At 43.9% G+C, this 27,304-nt stretch overlaps 1 protein-coding gene across 4 annotated transcripts in view; it reads left to right on the top strand.

Annotated features, from left to right (window-relative positions):
- The window catches only part of CYB5R4 (cytochrome b5 reductase 4), a 147,759-nt gene that overhangs the window by 29,689 nt on the left and 90,766 nt on the right, over window positions 1-27,304 (top strand). For all 4 annotated transcript variants that reach the window (XM_083177124.1, XM_083177125.1, XM_083177122.1 and 1 more), the window contains exons 3-6: window positions 17,164-17,264; window positions 20,244-20,328; window positions 21,762-21,803; window positions 22,737-22,791. In XM_083177124.1, the coding sequence (XP_083033250.1) occupies window positions 17,164-17,264; window positions 20,244-20,328; window positions 21,762-21,803; window positions 22,737-22,791 (283 nt within the window). The remainder of the gene's footprint in view (window positions 1-17,163; window positions 17,265-20,243; window positions 20,329-21,761; window positions 21,804-22,736; window positions 22,792-27,304) is intronic.

Here is a 27,304-nt window from a genome sequence, read left to right as displayed (position 1 = left end):
TAGTTCCACAGAGAAATAGACAGCGCGGCACACCGCTAACAAAGGGGGCGTCTGAAGGTGCTACGTTATCAGTGAAGCTTCCTTACTTGTGTAGTTTCACGGCACCAGCTTGAACTATCTCTCTGTGGAACTACAAGTGCCACAATGACCTGTTAGCATAGTGACTCCACGGCAGCTCAGTGCTGACAGGTTGCTACGTTACTTGTGTAGTTTCACGGCGCCAGTTTGAACTACGTTGCCAGCGTAGTGACTCAGCGGCAGCCCAGCGCTGACAGGTCATTGTGGCACTTGTAGTTCCACAGAGAAATAGACAGCCCGGCACACCGCTAACAAAGGGGGAGTCTAAAGTAGACACCCCGGCAAACCGCTAACAAAGGGGACGTCTGAATTTTGCGTCTACTACTTAGACGCTATAGCTATAGCATCTAAGTACAGCGCGGCAAACTGCTCATTTAGACGCTTTAACGTCTAAATTTAGATGCTCCGCAAAGCGCTAACAAGTGTGCTTCTAAATTTAGACCCTTACAGCATCTACATTTTAGTTGGGTATAGGGGTGCAGCATTATCCTAAAAAATACAGACCAAAAAAAATTTGAAAAACACTAGTAAACCTGTCGACAATGACACTTGTCGATGTAACAGCTGTGAACCTTGTTTATTCCACTATAAACAAGGTTGCGAGCGCATGCGTTACGCATCCTGCCGACTTTTTCATACCCCCACTATCCATGTTGGCGTGGAGTTGATATTATATAGTGTTGCGAGTGCAGCGAGCCACTGAGCCCGAAGTGTGACGAGCGGACACGGAATACATGTGAATTTTCCCGCAGAGCTTGCTGCGCTCGCCACACTATATAAAATCAACTCAACGCCAACGTGGATAGTGGGGGTATGAAAAGGTCAGTAGGACATGTAACAGGTCCCTTTGCGGGGCTCGCCGCGCTTCGGGCTGGCGTGGATAGTGGGGGTATTTCAGGAAAACATTCATAATGACGACATGTTAACTGTTAACTTGATTTTAGTTAACTTAAAGAGAATGATTCAAGAAAAAATTATTATATATATATATATATATATATATATATATATATATATATATATACACACACACATACACACACACATACACACACATACACATACACACACACACACACACACAATACCTCCGTATATATATATGTATATATATATATATATATATATATATTGACAGTGACACCTAATTTATTATGTCTAGATCCCAGCCCCTCCCCAGCACAGTGCAGGTACAGCAGCAGCAGCACTCATTCAGTGGCCTATTAACCCCTATGTGCCTCCCTGCATCAATGGAGGTGTCACTCAGCACCCTGGGTGACTGCAGACCTCTCTGAGCAGTGGTCCCAGCCCCTGGGTGTCCTGTAGATGGAGTGTGCCTGCAGTCACACGGGGGGGGGGGTGTTTCGCACTGAGGCATCCCGCGGTGCTGATGTGCGCTGAGCGCTGAGCGGCCGGGAGTCGCAGCCTGCACCGTGCACACACAGACTGCTGCGACTGACTGCGTCTGGGGGACGCGCTGTGCCATGCTCTGCACCTGGGGTTATTATGTCAGTGCCGCAGCCTCTGCTCCACAGTGATCGCCATGAAGGAGAAGTCGAATGTGGCAAAGACCCGGAGAGAGAAGGAGAATGGGGAGTTCTATGAGCTGGCCAAGCTGCTGCCCCTACCCTCAGCCATCACCTCCCAGCTGGACAAGGCCGGCTCCATCATCCGCCTGACCACCAGCTATGCACTCAAGGATTTGGTGAATAAATAAAAGAATCTTTATTTGTATGGATTTCTATGTTTAGGTTTGATCGCAAACCGTCATTCCTGCAGAGGTACCTGGAAAAGTAGGTGGACACTGCTGGTCAGTGTTCACCTAATGATCGGGCAGTTGGAGGACAGTTCCCCACACAAACAGGTTTGATTTTTCCCAGCTAGTTGGAACGACCGTTTAGGGCCGTTTATCAGCATTTTTTCCCGTGTGGGAGCAAACGGCTGATAATTGTTTGCTCCCACACACTAGAAAGATTATCATTCCAACCAGCCAAAAGTTGGCTGGTTGGCACGATATCTTTCTGATGTGTGGCCGGCATTAGATTGTGCCTTGCAGGAACTGCATGCTTATGCACTCTCTTCAGGTCTGAAAGAAATGTTATTTTAGATTATATTTTATGTGTACTAATTTTACACTGAGGACAGACAAGTAGCTTCTGCTGCTGCCTGTCTGCATCGCAGGAGCTGCTGTGAGGATTCCATAGCCACTGCTTTCAGTTTGTGCTATGGTCCCCGGCTACTGAGACCACCGTCTCTGAGTGATCGGACACCGCTGCTTGTGGCGCACGTCACAGTCCACCAGTCATACCGCCACCGGCCATCACAGCAGTTTGTGAATCTATCCCAGCTCCATGTTTGCTGGGGGAGTCCAGGCCAATTGGCGATATTAGGACTTAGCAGGCATTTAAAAAATGTTTGCCTTTTTTTTTTAATGGTGCCATATCACGCTTCCAGCTGCCCCGGTGCTTCCCTGCACAGGCGGTGGCCAAATTAGCCCTACATGTGCTCCGGAGCCTGTGCAGGAGACAAAACCTGTATTTGCTGCTGCTGGCCTCAGACGGAATCCACTTTAGTCACTGACTTCACAAGCAGCCCTGGACTCTGTGAGTGGGGACTTGGAAGCATTTCAGGAGAGATAGGCTGTGTGAAAAATTAGTAAGTCATCGCGCTCCTGTGTTATATGCCATAGCGCAATATTGACTTGTGGCAGCCTCTTGTTTATAACTCTCCTGTCCTGTCCTTGTATATCTTTAGGTACCCTATTTATTTACAGTTTCTTATACCCCTTTCACATCGCACTTTTAAAACGGTAAATTGCCGATTTTTTTTTCATTTTAAAACGTTTAAGCCTGCACTGTGAATGCACCAGAGCCGATTTACCGTTTAAAGTTAACTGGTATTTCAAACCGTGTAAAAAGCAGAGTCCTACAAGGTTCCTTGCCGTTTTTTGAGCAATGTGAATGTGTACAATGTGTCTGAAACGGTATTTCAGGCAAACAACACAAGCTACAGAGCAGTGATAGGCTGTCCCCTTTAAAATGACAGGCAATGTTGACACTCTGGCTTGAAACGTGTTCGGGTTGAAACGGTTTGACTGCTATGTTGAATGAGACTTAACCGGTATTTAAAACGGTAATCTGCGGCAATGTTAAGGCTCTGACCCGTTTTAATTACCATTTTAAAATACCGGTTTTTAAAACGTGTCGGCGATGTGAAAGGGGTATCATATAGCGCAGCAGATTTAGTTGCGCTTTGCAATAGTACCCCATAGCTCCTCTATTGTGTGTATTGTGTGGGGAGTACCATGGCAGGAGGTAGATCAAAAGCACCTTACAAGGTGGCATGTAAAAGATGTAACACCAAATTTACTGCTTAATCTGAGGGTATAATTATCTGTGATAATTGTACAGAACCTCTGGTTCTACCACCCCAGCAGGACATCCCTGCATGGTCCGCACAACTTACAGAGGTTATTTCTCATTTATCCTCTGAATTGTCAGCTTCACGGAAAGATAGGGAGGCCGACAGCCGTGGGATCCCTAACCAGGGCTTTAGCTCCAGGGGACCCTGAGCCTCTGGCCCCTCCAGTTTTTCCTAGCTCCAAAACTCTGTTTCCAATGTTGAGGATACAGATGGGTCAGATAATGGTATTTATTAGAGGTACAGCCGATCCCAGAACCGGTTTCCCAGGGGTTGGAAGACATTGCTTATGGTTAAATCAACCTTAAAAGTAGACAATGAGGCCCTACTGCCAGCTGATCCACAGGTTTTTGGTAAAAGACGCAGACAAGCTGCTGCTTTCCCTTCGAATTGGACTGCCATTTGAAAGATGCAAGGCTTCATTCTGATAAACGTTTTCAGGTGTTCAGCAAATTCCTTACTTTATATCCCTTCCCTGCAGATAGCAGAAAGGCATGTGAGACTCCACCCTTAGTAAATTAATCAGTCTCTCCAAGAAGACTGTACTCCCTATATCATGTGTCACTTCCTTTAAGGATACTTCCGACAGGAAGCTGGAGACTACCTTTTAAAGACCATTTACACAGCCGCAGGGATACTACATCGTCCTGCATAGGTAGGCTGTTGGGTAAATAAGGCTATGGAGGCCTGGGCAACCCAGATCTCGAAGGATCTTAGAAAGGACCCGGCAGCGGGTGAGTTGGTAGTTTTGGCAGATCACATTAGGGAAGCCGCGGCCTACCTCATAGTGCCTTCGGCTGATGCATGCGTGGTGGCATCATGCATTTCTGCCCTTTCTATTTCCGCACCCAGAGCTCTCTGGCTGCGGCAATGGCAAGCCAATGCTGAGTCCAAGAGGGTAGTTGAGGCCCTGCCCTTTTCAGAGAGATTTTCTTTGTCCTGAATTGGACAAAATGATTTCTTAAGCTACAGGGGAAAAATAATCTTCTAGGTCGTCCTAGTGGTCCTTTCAGGGGCCGTCTTTTCAGTCCATTCATCCAATGGCTAGATTCCGGGGCCTCCCAAGGGCCGGTGCTTCATCTGGCCATGGCACCAGAGGTGGTTGAAGGGGAGTCGCATCCGCAACTTGCCAGGAGGCTAAGGCTTCCTCAAAACCCTTTGCAGGATGTGCTTCCATCCCACTTAAGTGGGTGCACATCTGCAACTTTTTCGTGAGGCCTGGTTGCAATCCAGACAGGACGCTTGGGTCAGGGACTTAGTGGCTTTTGGCTGCAAAATAGATTTTCAAAAAGCACCCACTCACCGGTTCTTTACAAATGGTTTAGCAGCTTCTCTAGACAAGGGTACCTACCAGATGTCCGCGGTCCAAAGACTGCTAAAGGCGGGGATGGAAATACCAGTCCCCCCCAACCACTGTATGCAGGGGTTCTATTTCAGCTTGTTTCTCATGCCAAAGCCGGACGGCTGGGCCGACCCATTCTCAACCTCAAATACCTCAACTCTTTCTTGGAAGTGGTGAAGTTCAAGATGGAATCGTTACATTCCGTAATCGCAGGTTTGGAACCTGGGAAGTTCTTGGTGTCCCTGGACATCAAGGACGCCTACCTACATTTTCCCATTTGGCAGGCACATCAGACATTCTGCATATCGCCATACGCGAACACCAGTTCCATGCACTGCCGTTCGGACTGTCCTCGGCTCTCAGGATCTTTACAAAGATCATGGCGGTCATGATGCAGTTGCCATGATCCCAAGGGATAATGGTGGTACCTTATCTGGACAACCTTCTACTAAAGGCTTCTACATAGGAAATTCTGATCTGCAATATTCATCGGACCCAACTCCTTTAACATGGGTGGATACTCAACTTTCAAAAGTCGCAACTCCAACCGTCACAACATTTCCCCGAAATGATCCTAGACAATGTTCAGCAAAAAGTCTTCTCGCTAGCAGACAAGGTCGCCTCAATCCAACTCTTCGTTCATTCGGGCTTATGACTGCGGCGGCTGACTATACACCTGTGCACTCGCCTTCTGGGATAAATGGGGGCCGCATTCAAAGCAATCCAGTATGGTTGCTTCGAATCCAGGCCATTCCGGCTCTTTCTGCTTCACCAGTGGTCGGGCTCTCATCTCATTCTCCATCTGCGGGTCTTACACCGCGGGCTTAACTCTCCCTAGCTTGGTGGCTCAAATCCTTGAACCTACTGCAGGGGAGGAGATTCGGAGTTTGGGATTTGACCCTTCTCACCATGGACACCAGCCTCTGGGGTTGATGAGTGGTCACGATAGGATGTCAGTTCCAAGAACATTGGACACAACAGGAGACTATTCTCTTTATAAACCTACTCAAACTAAGCGCAGTCTACAACGCATTGCTGGAAGCGACAGGTCTTCTCCTGGGGCGATCTCTCAGGGTACAATCCGACAACGGCATGGCCGTGGCATACATCAACAAACTATGATGTGCAGCCCGTGCCACAATGAAGGAAGTTAGAGGGATTCTACTCTGGGCTCAGGATCACCTTGAGGTAATCTCGTGGTTTTCATTCCCGGTGTAGGCAACTGGGAAGTCAACTACCTCAGTTGGCACGATGTACATCAGGGAGAATGGACACTTCATCCGCAAGTCTTCCACAGTCTGATACGTCGTTGGGGATGCCCCCAGATAGACTTGATGGCATCAAGACACAACCATCATTTGCCCCTGTACTGTGCGCGGACTCGGGATCTGGCAGTAGTAGGGGTGGATGCACTCATGATCCCATGGTGCTATTAGTTTGTCTACCTTGGTTTCCAATGTTACTACGCATGCTGTGTGCTAGAAAAGAGGTGACTTCTGTTCACTAGTACCGTATCTGGAGAGCATATATTTCATGGTGAGAGGGTCACCAGGTCTCACCCAGGGCGTTCAAGTTGGCTCGCCTCATTCCTTTTTCTCCAAGCCGGACTCTCTGTGAAAATTGGCATTACTGCCTCAAGTGCAGACTTTCCTTTAGGGATTTCTCAGAGAGAATTCAACCTAACCTCCCACGGCACCGTGGGACTTGAATTTAGTGCTTTAGTTTGTACAATCTCCATTGTTAAACCATTGGAATCAGTAGACCTCAAGCACCTTACCTGGAAGACTTTCCTGCTCCTGGCGCTGGCTTCGGCCAGACGGTATCAGACTTACGGTAAGTGCATTATACTGTCGTCCAGCGTTTTATATTTTCCATAAGGATAGGGTGGAATTGTGAGCACAGGCATCGTTTGTAATGAAGGTTGTGTCCTCATTTCACATCAATCAACAGATTGTTTTGCTTGCTTTCCCAGATGACTCTGCAGACTCCAGGTCTCTGGTTCTGGTGTGTGCCCTTAGGGCAGGGGTGTCCAAACTTTTTGAGACGAGGGCCAGTTTTGGTGAGGTGAAAATGTGGGGGCCGACCATTCAGCCTGACATTCTTTGAATCATTAATCACATCAGAATGGTCCCCCACTCTGCCCCCATTCACTTTGTCCCCCAGCCTGTATATTCCCTAGACTGCCCCCCCTTCTCTGTATTTCCTCCAGCCTGCCCCCATTCACTGTATATTCCCCTGCCTGACCATCCTTCTCTTTATGTCTGCCAGCCTGCTCCTCCTTCACTTTGACCACCATTCACTGTATGTTCCCCTCTCTGCACCCATTCACTCTGTCCCCCAGCCTGTCCCCCTTCCCTGAATGTCCATCACTGCCTCCATTCACTGTATGTCCCCCAGCATGACCCTCCTTCACTGTATGTCCCCCACTCTGCCCCCATTGTATGTCCCCCTGCCTGCCCCCTCCCTTTTCTGTATGTTTCCCAGCCCCTTGTGTGAGTCAGAGGATGGAGAGGCAAAGCAGGAACTGAAAGGACAGGAGATGCTTGGGCTCCCACTGCCGCCCTCCTCCACTCTTCATGTTACGGGAGCAAACTTCCTCCTTGCTGAACCCCCTCCCCACACACTGTTATCACTGGTATTGTGGAGGAGGGTGATATACAATTGCAGCTGCTGGGGTTGGTTGCATACTTACCTGAAAGACGCCAAACACATCTCACTGTGGCGGCCGGCACCTCCTCACTGCTGCAGACATCAAGGTAAAGGCACGCACGCCGGGGCCCCACCTTTAGTGCTGTGTGTCCCTAATCTGATGCTCCACCCGCTTCTGGCTGGACCTGCGGGCTGCTTGAAATGACAGCATGGGCTGCAATTGGCCCCCGGGCCGGACTTTGGACATGCCTGTCTTAGGGTCTACGTTTTCAGGGCGGCGTCTATACTAAAATTGGACATTCTGTTTGTGTTGTACAACTCAGCAAAACCAGGTTGGCTGGCATCTAAACAAACTTTGGCTAGGTAGCTACGCCTCACCATTCGTCAAGCATATGTGGCGGCTTCACAAGTGTTGCCTTCCTCTATTATAGCGCATTCAATGCGATCAGTTGGTCCCTGATGGGTGGGTGCCGAGGGGTTTTCACTCAACAACTCTATAGGGCCGCTACTTCATCCAGTCAGAGAACCTTTATCAAGTTTAACTGTTTTGACACCTTCGCGGCTCAGGCTTCTCAGTTTGGCCGTTCTGTGTTCTCTGGGACTTCCCCACTGTGAACTCCCATGTCACCTAGTGGATGAAGGAGTAAATGGAATTTTGTACTTACCGTTAAATCCTTTTTTTCGATTCCACAGGTGACACTGGACGTCCTCCTGGCATTGCTCTTCTTTTCATTAAGGCTACCTTTCTCTTAATTGAAGGTTCCTGCCAGGGTTGATTCCGGTTGACTTTTGGAACTCCTTTGTCGTGTGTGTGTGTGTGTGTGTGTGTGTGTGTGGTTCTGTTTAAAATTTCTAGGCAACCAATCAGATTTTATCAATTATCTTCTAGAAGGTGATAAAAAAAATAATAGATTCTTATTGGTTGCTGTGGGCAACATCCCATCTTCAACAGAACGTGCATCTTATTAAATATAGCACAATATGTTTGCAAGCATATAAAGGTAGGTGTTTATTGCTGATAATTGTTATAAATATCTTTTTTGAATGAATTATCTGTAGAGAACCAACGCTTGAACAAGCCTTATTTTCCCTTTTGTACAATTATATTTTATGAACTACAGTATGCTGTGGAAAAATATAAAGGTAGAAATGAAAGCAGTATCTGCAACAGGAATGCTATAGTAGTAAATCACTTTTTTTTTATTTCTAACCACAACATCAATGCAGTTGTTGTTCTTAGTAATCATCTATTGTGAATATATAATTGAGTTGCACAAAAGAGCCAGGTGCTGGCTGAGTGATAATTTTGTCTTTGACATCTGCAGTACAGGTCGTTCTCGTGTTTATTTTGGCTGCACTTCTACAGAAGTGCAGCACTTTGGCCCAAATATCAAAGTAAATGTTTCCAACTTGTCAGATTATCTACCTGGTCTATCCTATGTTATATAGAAGCCGTGTAAAAATATAGCTCCAACATTTTATAGGGATACTGTGCCAGCTACTTTAATTGGAGACTTTGTTCTCTTGTTTGGAACGCTAATATAGTTTTTATATTTGTGTATCACATGGAAGACGCAGTCTTGTGCATGCAATATTACAGTGATGTACAGATATGGTTAATTAGTTTAAAAACTAATAGACCGCAATGGATGTTATCAGTATGAGAATTCTTAGGCGCAGTAGGAAAGCAAAATAAAAATTCACTCCTGTATTTGCTGCAATAAAAAAAAAAACCATGGAACATAATTATCTCTCTCCTCATCTAAATATTTTATTGTAACGTATACAATAGTATTTCTTCTTCAGGGTTCCTGGGTCCCACAGGGATTACATTGGGGTTGTAGGCGGGTCCAGAGGACTGGGCACCAACTTCTCCAAAGCTTTCTTAGATTCCCATCATGCCTCTCCCCTATAACCCTGCCTCCATGCTAGGCTAGGCATTATTTTGTTGGTTCCTGCAGGAAGCAGTTACACCAGTATTTTTCTCCTGAGATTGCTTGATTAGCAATCCCTAGCTTTTATTGAAATTTTTTTTTTTTCATATAATGAAAGCCTGGTGTAAGGTAAGATCGCTCAATACAAAATTATATAAGGTGGCACGATTGTTGTCCTTCCTTCAGAGTGGTCTGGATAAGGGTTTGCCTCTGGCATCGCTTAGGGTCCAGGTGTCTTCCTTATTGGTGTGGTTTCAAAGGCAATTGGCCATTTTACCGGACGTCCGCACGTTCTTTCAGGGGGTGCGGAGAATTCAGCCCCCGTATACTCAACCGGTAGCTCCGTGGGACCTGTAGTTCTAGCAGCTCTTTCTAAACCACCCTTCAAACGTTTGCACTCAGTTGTGTTGAAGTGGCTTTCTGCCCAGGTGGTCTTTCTGATGGCTATTGCCTCAGCCAGAAGGGTATCGGATTTGGGGGCGTTATCTTGTTGCTCCCCATTTTATGTTTCATAAAGATAGGGCCATTCTTAGGACTAGGCCCTCTTACCTTCCTAAGGTTGTTTCGAGTTTCCATGTGAACCAGAAAATCGTGGTTCCTGCTCTAAATTCCTCGAAGTTTTCTTCCAAGGAGAAATCCTCGGACGTGGTGAGGGCACTCAAGATACATGTCCAACGGACGGAATTCATTAGACGCTCAGACGCTTTGTTTGTCTTATATGGGTTGCACAAGAGAGGGTGGCCTGCTCACAAGCAGTCCTTAGTTTAGCAATCCAGCAGGCTTATGAGAAGGCTAATCTCCCGTTACCTTCCTCTATTTCTGTACACTCGACTATGTCAGTTGGTCCGTCATGAGCTGCTAAGCGCGGTGCTTCCACTGAGCAGCTGTGCAAGGCAGCAACATGATCCTCGGTCCACACATTTCTGAGGTTCTATGCCTTTGATACATTTGCTTCCCAAGATGCTGCGTTTGGGCAGAAAGTTTTACTGGGCTCTTAGGCGTCTACCCACCCGTAGAATACTGCTTTTAGGACATCCCCGATGTAATACCTGTGGGACCCTGAAGAAGAAAAGGCGAGCTATGGTAAAACCTAACTTCGGTTAATGCCCATTCTTCGAGGGTCGTGGGCCCACAGGAACTTCCAACTACCCTGTGGGCCCACGACCAGTGTTCCCTCTAAGCTGTGCGCGTGTGCGCGCGCACACAACTCGCCGAGCCCGCGCACAGACATTACAACTGAGCGCACAAAGGTTAAAATCTTGTTTTAGTGTGCCACGAGTTTAATAAGGTTGAAAATCACTGCTATAGTCTATATGTGTGGTGTGTGAAGTCTGTAAACATTCAAATTGCTTTATTAACTCAACAGAACTCGAAACCTAGGCCTGTATACGTTATGTGACGCACAAAAATGTACATTTCCTTCCAAAGTTGCACAGCCAATATCTTTTTCTGCACAAAGCCTTCGTAAAATTAGAGGGAACATTGCCCACGACCCTCGAAGGAACTTCGAAGAAAGGGAGTTAACCGAAGGTAGGGTAGATCTTACCCATTGACCAACAGCAAAGCATTAGTGGGTGTTACCTGTTAGGATTTAGAAATAAATAATTCTGGGGGGGGGGGGGGATTTTGCTCATATGCATTAAGCTTTAAGTGGAAAGCGAAAGGTTCAGAAGATGTGCCTAATAGGATTCATGTGTATGTTCCTGCTACATGTTATAAATAGGGCACTGCAATGGGCATGCAGATTTAAAATTGGAATATACACAATTCTGCTAAGTACTATAAGTAAAAAAAAAAATGGTTAAAACACATGCTGAATAGCAGGTGTAATTGCATATGCAAAAATACAATTAAATATTCAATTGCATCTTTAAAATCCTAGTCTATATAAACGGGTGTATTTAAAATGGAATTGATTAATGATGTATCCAATCCCAAATAGTTATCAAATATGTGGGTTAAGCGAGCCTATTTTGTATGAGACTCTGGTAGATATATGATGGGTTAATATGTATTATGTGGTGGTGTGTGTTAAATTGTCTATATCAGCACTGCTATCTAAAAGTGAGCACGTCGATATGCAGGGCAATGTATGAATGTTCAGACACCTGCAGCTAACAATTTTTGGCAGCTGCAGGTGTCATTGCTCTGTCTCCATATGTGATCTCACGTGAGTAGCGAGATCTTGCACATGGAGGCGGACGGGCAGGGAGACATAGCGGGTCTGCATTAAGCTGATGCACTGTGCGCTTAGATGGGGATTGCCGGAGGGTGAAGTTTTCACTTCCCCACTCCAGTAGACAAGATGTTCATGCATCTGGTCAATGTTGTTTACTGTATCACTTCGGTAATGAGGCAAAGCAGCTATCAGCATTCTAATCATAGAGATTTTAACTGCTGGGATCATGCCCACATACCCTTTCCATTTTGTGCCCTTAATTGAACTCGGTCAATTCAGGTACTACAGGGTGGGCACACACCAAAATGATGGGCAGAAGTCCCCATGGGAATTTCATCTGAACCATGCGAGTTTGGCAGCTCAGAAAACAATATAATGAAAGCTGGAATGAGGTATCGATCCATCGTTCATTAGACTGAACATCTGGGCATATGAGAGCATCTGATTGACCATGCAGCACGGCTGACCAAGTGATGTCGCGTGCAACCCGTAGGAGCCCTCAGTTGTGCGTCTACACTAACTAGACCATGTAGACAATTTGCCGATCCAATGTGACAAATGTTCCCCCTTAGATTAGTGTAGACGCACAATTATGCAGCTAACTTCCAGTCAATAATAAATAGAATATGCCCTTTGTGCAGCTCCATTAGCAAGATGTTAAATGTGGGTTGATCACAAAGGAAATTAGAGGTGCAAATGGCGCAGGAGAACTGCTTGTTCGCCGGGCGCCCATAGTAACACCCAGCGTTTCATGGAAGTCCCCATGAAAACGCTGGGCATTCCCATGTATATGGGCCAGTGACGTGGGGGGTGGGCAACCGACGTCAGCGGATGTCAGCTGCCCGCCCGCTTCCCGTACAGAGTGCCTGCAGATGTAAGACACCAGAGAGGTGTCATACATCTGTGAGTGCCTGCAAAATCATTCTATGGTCGGCGAATGATTTTGTGATCGCAAATGGATGTGTATAATAAACATCCCATCCACTGAGTTTCATTTTTGAGCTAGTATAGAGTGTGTGGTATGCCTAATTGCATATGAGTAGTTTATATTAGGGAAGGATTTCAAGGTGGATTGTGTGGGGCAAAATACGTGCACATCGGATTTTGGTTTTCATTCAACCACATTTTCATCCTGTCATTACTGTTTTGTGACCACTTAAGGCCTCCATACACACGGGGCGATTTGGGGCTATTTTCTAAGCAATCTGCCTAGATCACTTAGAAAGTAAGGCCGGATTGCTCAATGTGTACAAGGTGAAGGGATATGTGGTCCCTCAGGGATAGACAGTGCATGCACTGTCTATTCCTGTGGGACTGCGTATCGCTACATCTTGTACACATTGAGCAATCTGGGCTCACTTTGCATGCACTGTCTATCCTGCTAAGATCACACTGTTTTACCTACTAGCATACTCAAAACTCTGCTCTGCACACATTGCAGGTGTGCAACGATGTGTGCTGAGCGATCCGGGCTTAAGCACGTCGCTCAGCACCAGCTCCCCCTGTCGCCCCGTGTGTTTGGGGCGGGTTGGGATCATTTGGTCTATTGCATTATGGTAGAAAGTCATTAGGTCGAATCCATTAGGTAGACATGCTAAAAGGTCGACATGATTCTAGGTCGACATGATTCTAGGTCGAAAGGTCATTAGTTCGACAGGTCATTAGTTCGACAAGGTCATTAGTTCGACATTGTCTATGTCGACATTCACAAGGTCGACATGGGGTTTTTCACTGTTTTTTTACCTGAATGTCAACACAATCGACATGGACACAGTTTAAAGTGCACTGCATCCCCTCGCAACGCTCGCTGCGCTCGCTATGCGTCGGGCACGGTGCCTCGCTACGCTCGGCACACTATTTTATTCTCCCACCACGCCCTAGTGGATGGTAGGGCATGAAATACCGCCTGTCGGCACATGTTGGCTCAAAAAACAGTGAAAAACTCCATGTCGACCTTGTGAATGTCGACATAGACAATGTCGAACTAATGACCTTGTCGAACTAATGACCTTGTCGAACTAATGACCTGTCGAACTAATGACCTGTCGAACTAGAATCATGTCGACCTTTTCCCATGTCGACCTAGAGTCATGTCGACCTTTTAGCATGTCGACCTAATGGATTCGACCTAATGACTGTCGACCATAATGCAGTAGACCAAATGACCGCATCCCGTTTGGGGCTTTAGGACTGAAATAACATAAATTGTTGGTAAACTGATATGTATGAGCAGCCTGCAAAATAAATAAATATGCTGACTATATATGTGTTAAATTTAGACATTAAGGGGTGTTAGGCACTAAAGGGGGTGGTGGGTTACTTAGGGGGAGGGTTAGGATTTGGATGGTGGTGGGTTTTATCAAATGTCATTCTGTCAAATAAATGATAAGCTAACCAAGCTTCAACCACTGCAGTATAATACATAAATACCCTCATGGCAGAAGGTCGTTCATCATCATTAAGAAGACATCGTAGTGTGTGTATGGGCCTTAACTCTCTCTCTTGGGTAATAGTGCACACTGCTCAAGTGCAGCAGCAATGTGATAGTGCCTCTTTACAGGCATTGACATACCTCCCAACTGTCACGATTCCGTCGGGACAGTCCCGATTTTCGGGTCCTGTCCCGACGTCCCACCCGCGGCAGGCATTGTCCCGCTGCGGGGGGTGGCAGTTGGGAGACCCCCCAATCTAGTAGAATAGACGCTGTGCGCATGCGCACAGCGTCTATTCTCGTATGAAAATGAGGTCGCGGCTAATTAGCATAAGCCGCGCCCTCATTTGCATACGCCCCGCCCCCTTTTCGGGCGCCCCGCGCGAGTGTCCCTATTTCATCCGGACACAAGTTGGGAGGTATGCATTGGTGAGACCACAGTTGGAATACTGTGTTCAGTTCTGGGCACTGCACCTTATAAAGGACATAAATGAATTGGAACAGTTACAGAGAAAGGCGACTAAGCTAGTAAGTGGTCTTCAATCACTACAATACAAAGATAGCTTAACCAGGCTGCTGAATATGTTTTCACTGCAGAAATGGAGGTTGAGAGGTGATATCATTAGTATGTTCAAATACAGGATTGGGAATCCTATGGAACCAGGAGATGATTTGTTCACTAACAGGCCCATACTTAGGACATGCGGGCACATGTACTGAGGCTTGGCCAAAATAAATTCCGTACTGAATTAAGAAGACGATTCTTCACCATTACACCAGTAAAATTCTGGAACTCATTGCCAGCAGCTACTGTTAATGAATTTACATCAAAACTGGATACATTTTTGGCCATTAAGGGAATCCTAAACATATGACTTTCTCAAGTCAGTAGTTACAAGTCGGATAGGACTAACATCTGTTCCTATGTATTTGTTCTTCTATGTTGTTTTATTTCTTTGCCCCTCCATGGTGGTGGCCATTTTGCTGAGGATGTTTCTATACAGATATCCATGTTTGCAGCTGCATTGGGTGGCCTCCTCTTTATCTGGGTCTGATACTACAGTCCTCCTCTGCTGCTCTTTGTAAGGACCTGAGTCCTGGATACAAATAGAGCTGACAATTTCTTCTCATCTTTTATTTATAGATTATATAGGACTATATCCATGTCATCAAGTAATAACGCTCTGCTCTAATTTTTCACAAATGTTTTATAGGTAAAATTAATTGGACCCTTATAACCACTTTTAGACCAGTTTGACTACTATACATCAGTTGTGCTACTCAGTAGCTGCAGTTTGTCTCAATTTTGGTGAAATTGCTCCAGATGAAGTTATCTTTAAAAAATAAAAATGGAATTTCCGGCCTGCCCTATAATCCGTTACTTTTGGCTTCTTATAAAACACTGGTCCAGATGTATCAAGCTTCAAAAAGTGATTATGTGGAGAGTGATAAACAACCAGCCAATCAGCTCCTACCTGTCATTTTCAAGCCCAGTCTGTAACATGACAGGTAGGAGCTGATTGGCTGGTTGTTTATCACTCTTTAATTTATCACTTTGTGAAGCTTCATACTTCTGGACCACTATGCTGAAGCCAAATTAGTTACTTTTCTCCCTTGCAATCCAGAATGGGCAATATTGGGCATCTTTTGACCATACCCTCCGTATGACAAAAGAAAGCAAAAAACTCCTACTAGCTTTGAGTGCAGCAGCCAAAGAAAAAACATTGGTACTCTTTACCTAGAAGGGCGCCCACGATTTTGATCATAGGCATCGCAGGTAAAAAATCGCGTCGGTCGCATCGTATGCGACCAAAAAATCGCATGCGATGCGACCGACGCGATTAATGCGATTTTACATAGGGAACAATGTTAAATGGGTCAATTGACCCGATTTAACATAGGGAACAATGTTAAATGGCCCACAGACCCCAAATAGCCACCCTGGGACCCCCCAATTGTTAACGCCACCCCACGATCAACGTGAACCCGAAGCGTGGCGAGCGGCGGCGGTAAGTGTCCTCCGACTTTTTCATACCCCCACTATCCACGTCGGTGTGGAGTTGAGAATAGAAAGTGTGGCGAGCGCACGCGGATACCTGTGAAGCCCGCGAGGGGACGCGGATACCTGTGAAGCCCGCGAGGGGATGCGGATACCTGTGAAGGTATCCGCGTCCCCTCGCGGGGCTCGCCACGCTTCGGGCTCGGTGGCTCGCTGCGCTCGCCGACGTGGATAGTGGGGGTATGAAAAGGTCGGAGGACGCGTACCGCCGCCCCTCGCAGGCTCGCTGCGCTCGCCTCGCTTCAGGTTCATGTTGATCGTGGGGTGTCGTTAACGATTGGGGGGCCCAGGGTGGCTATTTGGGGTCTGTGGGCCATTTAACATTGTTCCCTATGTTAAATCGGGTCAATTGACCCATTTAACATTGTTCCCTATGTAAAATCGCGGAAATCGCGTCGGTCGCATCGCATGCGATTTTTTGGTCGCATGCGATGCGACTGACGCGATTTACATTTTTAAACGCATTTCTATGTAAAATCGCGGGCCTGCGATGTACATGCGATGCCCGCGATGGGTGCCCCTCTAGGTAGAGTACCAAAACATTCTCCAGGGATGGATTAAACCCCCCACTCCCCCTATTTTTGTCTAAGCTCAACCTTTTATTCCGGATGGACTGGATAGAGGCCACTGTTGATAGAGGTAAATAAGTAGGATTTTTTTTCTTCTATGGGAATCTTATATACTCACCCTTCCTCTTACCACAAGACAAATGATCCATGCTAGCTTAAAAACAACTACATGGTATCTAACTAGAATGGCTGCCCAAGATCCCCCTATTTCTCTTGACTGCATATGTGAATGTAATATCTATTTTCTCCCCTTATATAACCTCTGAAAGCTTAATGTAAGGTTTGATCAGGAATATGCCAAACAAGTGTACAGTAATTCAAAATGCTATATCTTTATTTGATCCTTTTTCCATGTAAGACAATATGCTTGCTATGTAATGTATCTGTGATATCTCAATAAAAAATGTATTGTAAAAAAAAAAAGGGATTTCCTCTAAAATCAGTCTGTTCAGAAACGTTGTTCATTCATTCATTCATTAATACTGCATGCTGGCTGTTACAGGACTTGTGTATAATGTTACTCCTTACATGGAATATCATCCTGGGGGTGAAGAAGAGCTTATGAAAGCAGCAGGAGCAGATGGGACCCAACTTTTTGACCAGGTAATATGAGAACAAATTATTTACATAAATATTGGTCAGTATATCTAAAGTATATAAAATAATTTTAATACTTTTAGGGCAGTATTCAATGAGAAAAATTCTCCGTGTTTTATGGAGAGTTTGTGCTTTTCTCGCCTTGGATGGAGACTTTTGCTCTCCAAAAGCGAGGAACCCTATTCAATGTGAAATATTCGCCGTCTTTTTAAGTAATTTTCGCCGTCTCTCTCCGTGTAGAAATTCTCCATCTTTTGATGGAGAGCTGGAATGTGAACTTTTAATCTAAAAGGGTTTTATTTTTAATTTTGGTGTCAAAAAATCAGGTTTTTTTTTTTCTGTGAAGGGGCATGTTATTTTTATTCATGTGCTTATAGCACATGAATATATATTTAATAAAAAAAAAATATTTTTTTAATTTTTTTTTTTTTTTTTTTTACACAGTGCAGCCAGCAGGGGGCCGGAGCGCTCGAGCCGCTCATTAGATATTCATATATTCACTGCACCCGATGCACGTTCGGGTACAGTGAATACTGGGTCCCCCGCTGGCTATAGGGGGGGGCAGCCTGTGCTGCCTGGGTCCCGGGGGGGGCCCCCTACCCTCCACATATGTTCTGGGGCATCCAGGGAGACTTTAATCTCCCTGGATGCCACCGTCCCACGGCTCCCTGTCAGCTCCCTGCCGCGGACGCTCGTCCGCTGCAGGGGTTAAGACTCGCCGCGAGTGGCGGCGAGTCTTACATACGTTGAATAGTGGGAGCAGGAGGCTCCGGAACACGGCGAGTGCATGGCGAGAGAAAAAATCTCTCGCCATGCACGGAGAAAATTTGTCATTGAATACTGCCCTTAGAGTCAATCCTATTAAACCTGATAAATTATCATCCCAACAGCAGCCGCACTTTGCGGCAGATGGAATTAGCATAAAAAAGCTTGGCATTGCCGGCATTCAAATGTTGCGGCACCTCACACCCTTTGCATTTCATAGGATTGACCCCTTTTTTATGAGTTCTAGAATGTGATACGGTCACTAAGTCTACAAGCATTAGGTCGACAGTATTTAGGTCGATCACTATAGGTGGACAATCACTAGGTCGAGACATGAGTTCAACATTAGGTCAACACAAGCATTAGGTATATAATGCACTAGGTAAATAATTGTGTATATAAGTATTTTTTTTCCGCATTTGTGTGGAAGAGGGGTAAAAGACAAAATATCTAGTAAACCAGGAAGGTTCGTCTTGTGAAACCTGTATCATGGAAACCAAGCATTTGTCTACTGTACTATTTAAGAGGCTAGTTATGTACTCCTTTTTGGATACAAACCAAACACTATTTCTAAGCTCCTGTTGGAGAGGAGGGGGGTGGGGGTGGTGGTGTATTCCAAGATCTCACAATCTGATATTTATCTGCACAGTTGATATGCAGAACCAATTTATTGTCCGGTTTAAAAATTGGCATGCTGGGGCACATAGGAGCAACAAAGCCGGGGTTAGTGGAGGACAGAAAGGAACTACAGAGGATACGAGCGATTTGAATCTTCTTCCAGAAAGTGGCACTAAGGACACACCCACTAAAGATTGAAAAGTTGATCCCACTTGGCCCCGGTGTCTCCAACAGAGATGAGAGTTATTAGGGTACATTTGATGTAGACGTTCCTGGACAACATATGGATGAGAATAGACTTTATATGAATTCTTATGGAGAATAGACTTTATAAGAGACACTAATGGGACATTTTAATATATTTAAATTGAATTGCCTCTCAGATCCATTTCCCAGGCAAGTTCAAGATCCGCCAGAGCTGGCTGGTCCAGAGAATAAAGTGGTAGATGAGGGAGAGTGCCTTATACATCTGCCAGTAAATACAAAGGCGTTCCATTACATTGGGTATACGTACAAAATTGGGGGATGGAAAAGAAGAGGCCACGTAAGTTTAAACTTGGAGATATTGGTAGAAACAGTATTGTGTTAGGGAGTATCTCTCACATACTTTTAAAGAAAGTTTAAGGAGTACCCCTGTCTAGAAAATTAGAGAAATTGGGTGTAGAGGCTATTTGAGAGGAATTCCCGGGGAGGAAAGAGGGGTGATGGCAGAGAGGAGTTTGGGGCAAGGGGCAGCTAACTTAAGGGGAATTTAAATGAGTATGCACAGTAATAGCTTTACAGATAACTCAGAAGCCTCTTATATAATGGAAGGTTCATATAAATGAAATGGTCATTGTTGGGAAAAATCACATGTTACCTGGTACCTACTTTAATCCAACATTTGACCTAGTTTCAATCTAATTGCTCCAAATTATTTCTTTGTATGACCCTCCCCTCATATGAAACACTTCTGAGTTATTACTGTGAAGAGTTGTAAGCTTGAAGCAGGGCCCTCTTACCTCCAAGCCTGTCTGTTACACAGTTTGTTTTATCACTGTCTACAACTGTGGGATTAGGACTTGCTGCCAATCTGAAATATTTCAGGCCATTATTAAGTGCCCATACTTGTCTCCTGACTGACAACATGGTCTATTATCATTATGTTGTGGTGTCCATCAAAGCTAGACTGCACCCCTGTACATCCTCTGGCAATGATGCTTCTTGGTGCCAGCAAGCAGTAACGCTTATGAAGTGAGAAAACACCTTTGGCATCTCTAAATTGCCGTAGGCTGTCTTTTGCCTTCCTACATCTGCTGTCATAGTAACAGATAAGGAAACATCAGCATCCTTCATGAGATAACTATATTTAATTTCTGTGCTGCAAAGGGTTTTAATTATTCTGTAAAACATGACTGATTAGGATGGTGACAGATTTAGGAACTCTTTATTTTATATTTAATTTTCTATAAGCTGCACAGTGCTTTGGCCACATACTTGCTGTAAAATGCCTAGCGTAATAAAAACATGTATTTTGGCAATTTAATTTGTTACGTAAATGATAATTTGCACAGATTTCATTTAGAGTGTACCATTGAGATATATGTATATTTTTGTTCCAAGGTTCATCGCTGGGTCAACTATGAGTCAATGCTGAAAGAATGTTTAATTGGAAGGATGGCTGTAAAACTCGCTACATCTTTGAAAGGTAGTGATTTGAATGATGCCTCTATTTTCTTGTACTCCCACATTCATTATGGCAACAATAATTATTAATGCATGTAAAATATTTCAAGAAGTTTGCCTTGTAAGAGCTTTCCCGGACAGGGGAACGACAGCATAACGACAGCATTGAAGGGTATCAGATCCGTTTGCTGAAGGCATTTGTATCTATTTAGCCACAAGAGCATTCTGGAGGTTGAGAGCCGATGTTTGAAGATTTGGATCTGGCACGCAGTATGATTTCCATTTTAGTCCATAGGTGTTCTATGGAGGTAAGGTCCGAGCTCTATGCAGGCCAGGTCTTCCTCCCTACACTTAACAAATAATTTCTGGGTGGTTCATTGTCATGCTGGGAATGTACCATCTGAATCTGTTGCAGTAAAGTTTGAAGCACACAATTCTCTGGAATGTCATTGTAAGCGGTAGTATTGAATTTTTCTTTCACTTGAACTAACCAAACCATTAAAAAAAATCCAATTCTATTATTCCTCCACCACATTTTACAGTTGTCAGTATGTGTTTGCCTGGCATCCACCAAACCCAGATTAGTCCATCAGACTTCCAGATTATGAAGTATGAGTTGTCGTTACAGAATGTTTTTTACTTCTGTAGAGTCCAATGGCAGTGTGCTTTACTTTACTTCAGCCAATGTTTGGCATGGTCCATATTGCAGAAGGCTGATAAAATATGAAATATTACTGCATTTTCTTGTATAAGACAACATTTATAAATCAAATAACGAATCGGTCATTTAATTACCCAAAGAATTATAATTAGGAACTTGAATGTATGTGTAACTGCTGAACATGTGTTTAAATTCTTTCCCAGGTACAGTATTCTTAGATCACTTGGCATGTTTGTAAAAGCGTGGAAGGTTACATATTCTGTATTCCAGTGGTTACAAACTTTCTTGACACCTGAGTATCATTTTTTTCTTGTCACCCCAAGGCCAAACATTTGTTGTTAAGACTATCAGTTGGAATTATTAAATTAAGTAAACCTATCCTCCTCAGGTTCTGGAATATGGTAGACCAGGTTATGTTTCTGTTTGTTTGCACTTTCATTTTTGGAAGACGCCAATGTTGGTCTTGCCTATATTATATTGACCATAAATCATTTAATTTGGAACCCAAGGCATCCCGCTTTGGAGTCACTGCTCTAGTCTATATATACCTGTGTTGACAGTGGGTTTATTGTGATTTGGTTAAATTAGGGTCAGATAATACTACTGCATTTGCACTTCCGCCAGTACCTTCTGCTGTACACATACAAATGCAATAGTTACTTATGCTTTCATTGCTGTGAGCAGCAGCCAAACATTTGTAGGTTGACCTATTCCGCAAAGCTTGCATGTAATTGAATTGACTCCACGTTACTTAGGACTATACATTGATGTCCATTTCTGTATTTAATTTGTAGGTGGGAAATCTACTGAGAAAACAGGAACAATACTTTTAAATGGTCAGTTATATGTTAAGAAAATGAGATACTTTTTTTGTGAAAGACCCAATAATAACTAATCTTTATTCTCTTTCATGCAGTATTTTAACACTGTGTACTCACTAATTCTAGTTGTGCTAAGTTGTGAATGGAATGAAAAGACTTATGGTGCGTACACACTATATGATAGTTAACAACTTTATTGTGCATATTGTCTAGTGTGTACGCCCTAAATGGTTTACGACGCCCGCACCCACAGGTCATTAACAACGCCCCTATGTTGTCTGTACGTGCAATACAATTTTGACTATATCCCCAATGACTGCATACTCTGATCGGGGGCCAGGTGATATCACTGAACGATGTAATTAGCGATATTGTTCAGTGTATATGCACTATATAGTTTGCCATGGAATTATATGTAAAGGTGTGTGCGCCTTTACATAGATCAATCATTGTAATGTCCATAACTTGTGGTAGTTGTAAATTATGACCATTATTATGATTAAACAATCTCTTCAGTGAAGCATATACTTCTATTTAGTTTTACATGGCATGTTTTGCTTACAGGATTAAGGTGACATCTAAAGCCCCATACACACGGGGCGACTTCAGATCCATGCTGAGCGATGTGGTTTAGAACCGATTGCTCAGCACACATCGCTGACACACATTCTGTGCCCCAGTGAGAACACTGGCAATCTGACTAGATGTCGGCTACATGCAGTCAAGAGCTAGTCAGGTGATGGTGAGGCGTGGGAGCGCACTTCGCCGTCACTCAGAGGCATACACATCCATGCTTAAAGTTATTTAGACAATTAACTTAAAAATCAGCCCAAACCTGTCCTGTGTGTATGGCTTTAAGTTTGATATCTGCTTTGCTGAAGTCCAAAGTTTGAACTTGGTTGCAGGATACCCTGAACAATATTTGAATTGTTCTTTCTTTTTCTCAAGGTCCACATTCTAACAGCAGATTTCCAAAGGAAGCAGATGAGCAATATCACCCCAGGTTAGTATGTGAAAGTAATATTATGTACATTTGTATGTTTAAAAAACAATCTAAGTTACCATTATACTTGTAGAAATGCTTTAAATAAAAAAAAATATGCATGCTCTCCACTCAATAAATGATACCAGAATTTGTTCATTTAAATTCAGGGAATGTGTGTTCCAACACATTGAAGTAATTTGTAAGGGTGGCCAACCAGTCTCTACACCAGTGATTCCCAAACTTCCTTGAATCACAGCTCCCTAGCATATCCAAATTTTTTCACGGCACCCCTAGGATAAAATACTTCATTGATAAATTTTCAATAAATAATCAAATTAGGAAATGGTTCCTTTACTCTTCGCCTTAAGTTTAGTTATGGGGGTGGTGTACATTTGTACTTCTGATTGTGTTATGATTGGCTACCACTTGTTTTGCCTATAACTTTAGCCACCAACCCGAGGCACCCCTGGAAGAGCCTCACGACACCTCAGGGTGCCTAGGCACACAGTTTGGGAACCACTGCTCTACACTGACTCTAGCTTTAGGTATCACACATATATTTTATGACACTGTTTTTTTTTTTTTTTTCGTGGATGTGTCTGCCATCTCATTGGCTAAAAGAGACAGAACCTCACCCAGTCTTAATAATTAATGAGCATCTGGGAAAGCAGCTGACCGGAATTGACTTACCGGTACATATAAAAAAAGGGGTGCAAGAGAAATTTTAAATAAACAATAGGCTTTAATCCATGGCACTCAACACCATCTGTGGTGCTAGAGGTACTTTAGCATACCATTTAACCCCTTCCTGACAGAGCCAGTTTTTGCGTTCCTGACAGAGCCCTTTTTTTCAAATCTGACATGTCTCACTTAAGTGGGGATAACTTTTTTTTGCTTTTACTTATCCCAGTGATTTTGAGATTATTTTTTTCGTGACACATTGTACTTCAAATTAGTGGTAAATTTGGGTCGATACAGTCTGTGTTTTTTTGTGAAAAATACCAAAATGTCGTGAAAAAATGGAAAATTTAGCAATTTGCAAAATGTTAAATTTTCTGCTTGTGAGACAAATAATCATACCACTCAAAATAGTTAATAACTAACATAGACCATATGTCTACTTTATGTTTCCATCATTATTTCAACTTCCTTTTAATTTTTTTGGACACTAGGAGGCTTACAATATGAATAGCAAATTCTCAAATTTTCAAGAAAATTTCAAACACTGATTTTTTTAGGGACCAGTTCAGTTCTGATGTGACTTTGAGGGACTTGTATGTGAGACACCCCCATAAATGATACCATTTCAAAAACTGCACCCCTCACAGTATTCAAAACAGCATTTTGGAAGTTTTTTAACCCTTTAGGTGTTTCACAGGAATTAAAACAAAGTGTAGGTGAAATTTCAAAATTTCATTTTTTTTGCAGATTTGCAATTTTAATACATTTTTCTAAGGAACACAATACATTTTACTAGAGAAATGTGACTAAAAATTGATTCCCCCAATTCTTTTGTTTTCATAAATATCCTATATGTGGCCCTAGTGTGCACGTTGACCAAACCACAGGCTTCATAATAGAAGGAGCACCTACTTGATTTTGGAGCCTCCTTTTTATGAGATTATTTTTTAGGCACCATGTAGGTTTCTAGGCACCATAAGATTCTAAAATTTAGGAACCCCCCCACAAGTGACCCCATTTTGCAAACTACACCCCTCAGGGAATTCATCTAGGGGTATAGTGTACATTTCAAACCCCCAGGGGTTTCACCAATTTTGATACAACTGGGCAGTGAAAATGAAAAATTACATTTTTTACACAAAAATGCAGTTTTGGCTCAAAATTTTTCATTTTCAGAAGGTATGAAGGAGAAAAAGCACCCCAAAATCTGTGCCCCAATTTCTCCCGAGTACGGCAATGCCTCACATGTGACCAAAAAATACCATTTGGGTGCATGGCAGGACTCAGAAGGGAAGGAGTGATTTTTGGATTTTGCAGCTCAGATTCTGGTGGAATTTTGGTGGGTGCTATGTCGCATTAGCAAGACCCCCCAAGCACCAATACAGTGGAACCCCCCCACAAGTCACCCCATTTTGCAAAGTACACCCCTCAGGGAATTCATCTAGGGGTATAGTGTACATTTCAAACCCCCAGGGGTTTCACCAATTTTGATACAAGTGGGCAGTGAAAATGAAAATTTACATTTTTTTACACAAAAATGCAGTTCTGGCTCAAAATTTTTCATTTTCAAAAGGTATGAAGGAGAAAAAGCACCCCAAAATCTGTGCCCCAATTTCTCCCGAGTACGGCAATGCCTCACATGTGACCAAAAAATACCAGTTGGGTGCATGGCAGGACTCAGAAGGGAAGGAGTGATTTTTGGATTTTGCAGCACAGATTTTGGTGGAATGAATGGTGGGTGCTATGTTGCACCAATACAGTGGAACCCCCCCACAAGTCACCCCATTTTGCAAAGTACACCCCTCAGGGAATTCATCTAGGGGTATAGTGTACATTTCAAACCCCCAGGGGTTTCACCAATTTTGATACAAGTGGGCAGTGAAAATGAAAAATTACATTTTTTTACACAAAAATGCAGTTCTGGCTCAAAATTTTTCATTTTCAGAAGGTATGAAGGAGAAAAAGCACCCCAAAATCTGTGCCCCAATTTCTCCCGAGTATGGCAATGCCTCACATGTGACCAAAAAATACCAGTTGGGTGCATGGCAGGACTCAGAAGGGAAGGAGTGATTTTTGGATTTTGCAGCTCAGATTCTGGTGGAATTTTGGTGGGTGCTATGTCGCATTAGCAAGACCCCCCAAGCACCAATACAGTGGAACCCCCCCACAAGTGACCCCATTTTGCAAACTACACCCCTCAGGGAATTCATCTAGGGGTATAGTGTACATTTCAAACCCCCAGGGGTTTCACCAATTTTGATACAAGTGGGCAGTGAAAATGAAAAATTACATTTTTTTACACAAAAATGCAGTTCTGGCTCAAAATTTTTCATTTTCAAAAGGTATGAAGGAGAAAAAGCACCCCAAAATCTGTGCCCCAATTTCTCCCGAGTACGGCAATGCCTCACATGTGACCAAAAAATACCAGTTGGGTGCATGGCAGGACTCAGAAGGGAAGGAGTGATTTTTGGATTTTGCAGCACAGATTTTGGTGGAATGAATGGTGGGTGCTATGTTGCACCAATACAGTGGAACCCCCCCACAAGTCACCCCATTTTGCAAAGTACACCCCTCAGGGAATTCATCTAGGGGTATAGTGTACATTTCAAACCCCCAGGGGTTTCACCAATTTTGATACAAGTGGGCAGTGAAAATGAAAAATTACATTTTTTTACACAAAAATGCAGTTCTGGCTCAAAATTTTTCATTTTCAGAAGGTATGAAGGAGAAAAAGCACCCCAAAATCTGTGCCCCAATTTCTCCCGAGTACGGCAATGCCTCACATGTGACCAAAAAATACCAGTTGGGTGCATGGCAGGACTCAGAAGGGAAGGAGTGATTTTTGGATTTTGCAGCTCAGATTCTGGTGGAATTTTGGTGGGTGCTATGTCGCATTAGCAAGACCCCCCAAGCACCAATACAGTGGAACCCCCCCACAAGTGACCCCATTTTGCAAACTACACCCCTCAGGGAATTCATCTAGGGGTATAGTGTACATTTCAAACCCCCAGGGGTTTCACCAATTTTGATACAAGTGGGCAGTGAAAATGAAAAATTACATTTTTTTACACAAAAATGCAGTTCTGGCTCAAAATTTTTCATTTTCAAAAGGTATGAAGGAGAAAAAGCACCCCAAAATCTGTGCCCCAATTTCTCCCGAGTACGGCAATGCCTCACATGTGACCAAAAAATACCAGTTGGGTGCATGGCAGGACTCAGAAGGGAAGGAGTGATTTTTGGATTTTGCAGCTCAGATTCTGGTGGAATTTTGGTGGGTGCTATGTCGCATTAGCAAGACCCCCCAAGCACCAATACAGTGGAACCCCCCCACAAGTGACCCCATTTTGCAAACTACACCCCTCAGGGAATTCATCTAGGGGTATAGTGTACATTTCAAACCCCCAGGGGTTTCACCAATTTTGATACAAGTGGGCAGTGAAAATGAAAAATTACATTTTTTTACACAAAAATGCAGTTCTGGCTCAAAATTTTTCATTTTCAGAAGGTATGAAGGAGAAAAAGCACCCCAAAATCTGTGCCCCAATTTCTCCCGAGTACGGCAATGCCTCATGTGTGACCAAAGAGTGGCAGGACTCAGAAGGGAAGGAGTGATATTTGGATTTTGCAGCACAAATTCTGGTGGAATGATGGTGGGTGCTATGTCGCATTAGCAAGACCCCCAAAGCACCAATACAGTGGAACCCCCCCACAAGTGACCCCATTTTGCAAACTACACCCCTCAGGGAATTCATCTAGGGGTATAGTGTACATTTCAAACCCCCAGGGGTTTCACCAATTTTGATACAAGTGGGCAGTGAAAATGAAAAATTACATTTTTTTACACAAAAAT

Source organism: Crinia signifera, chromosome 3 (assembly GCF_055691185.1).
Source record: "Crinia signifera chromosome 3, ASM5569118v1, whole genome shotgun sequence".
NCBI lineage: Eukaryota > Metazoa > Chordata > Amphibia > Anura > Myobatrachidae > Crinia > Crinia signifera.
Note: the sequence above shows the minus strand (reverse complement) of the source record. Positions and strands in the feature narration are given on the sequence as shown.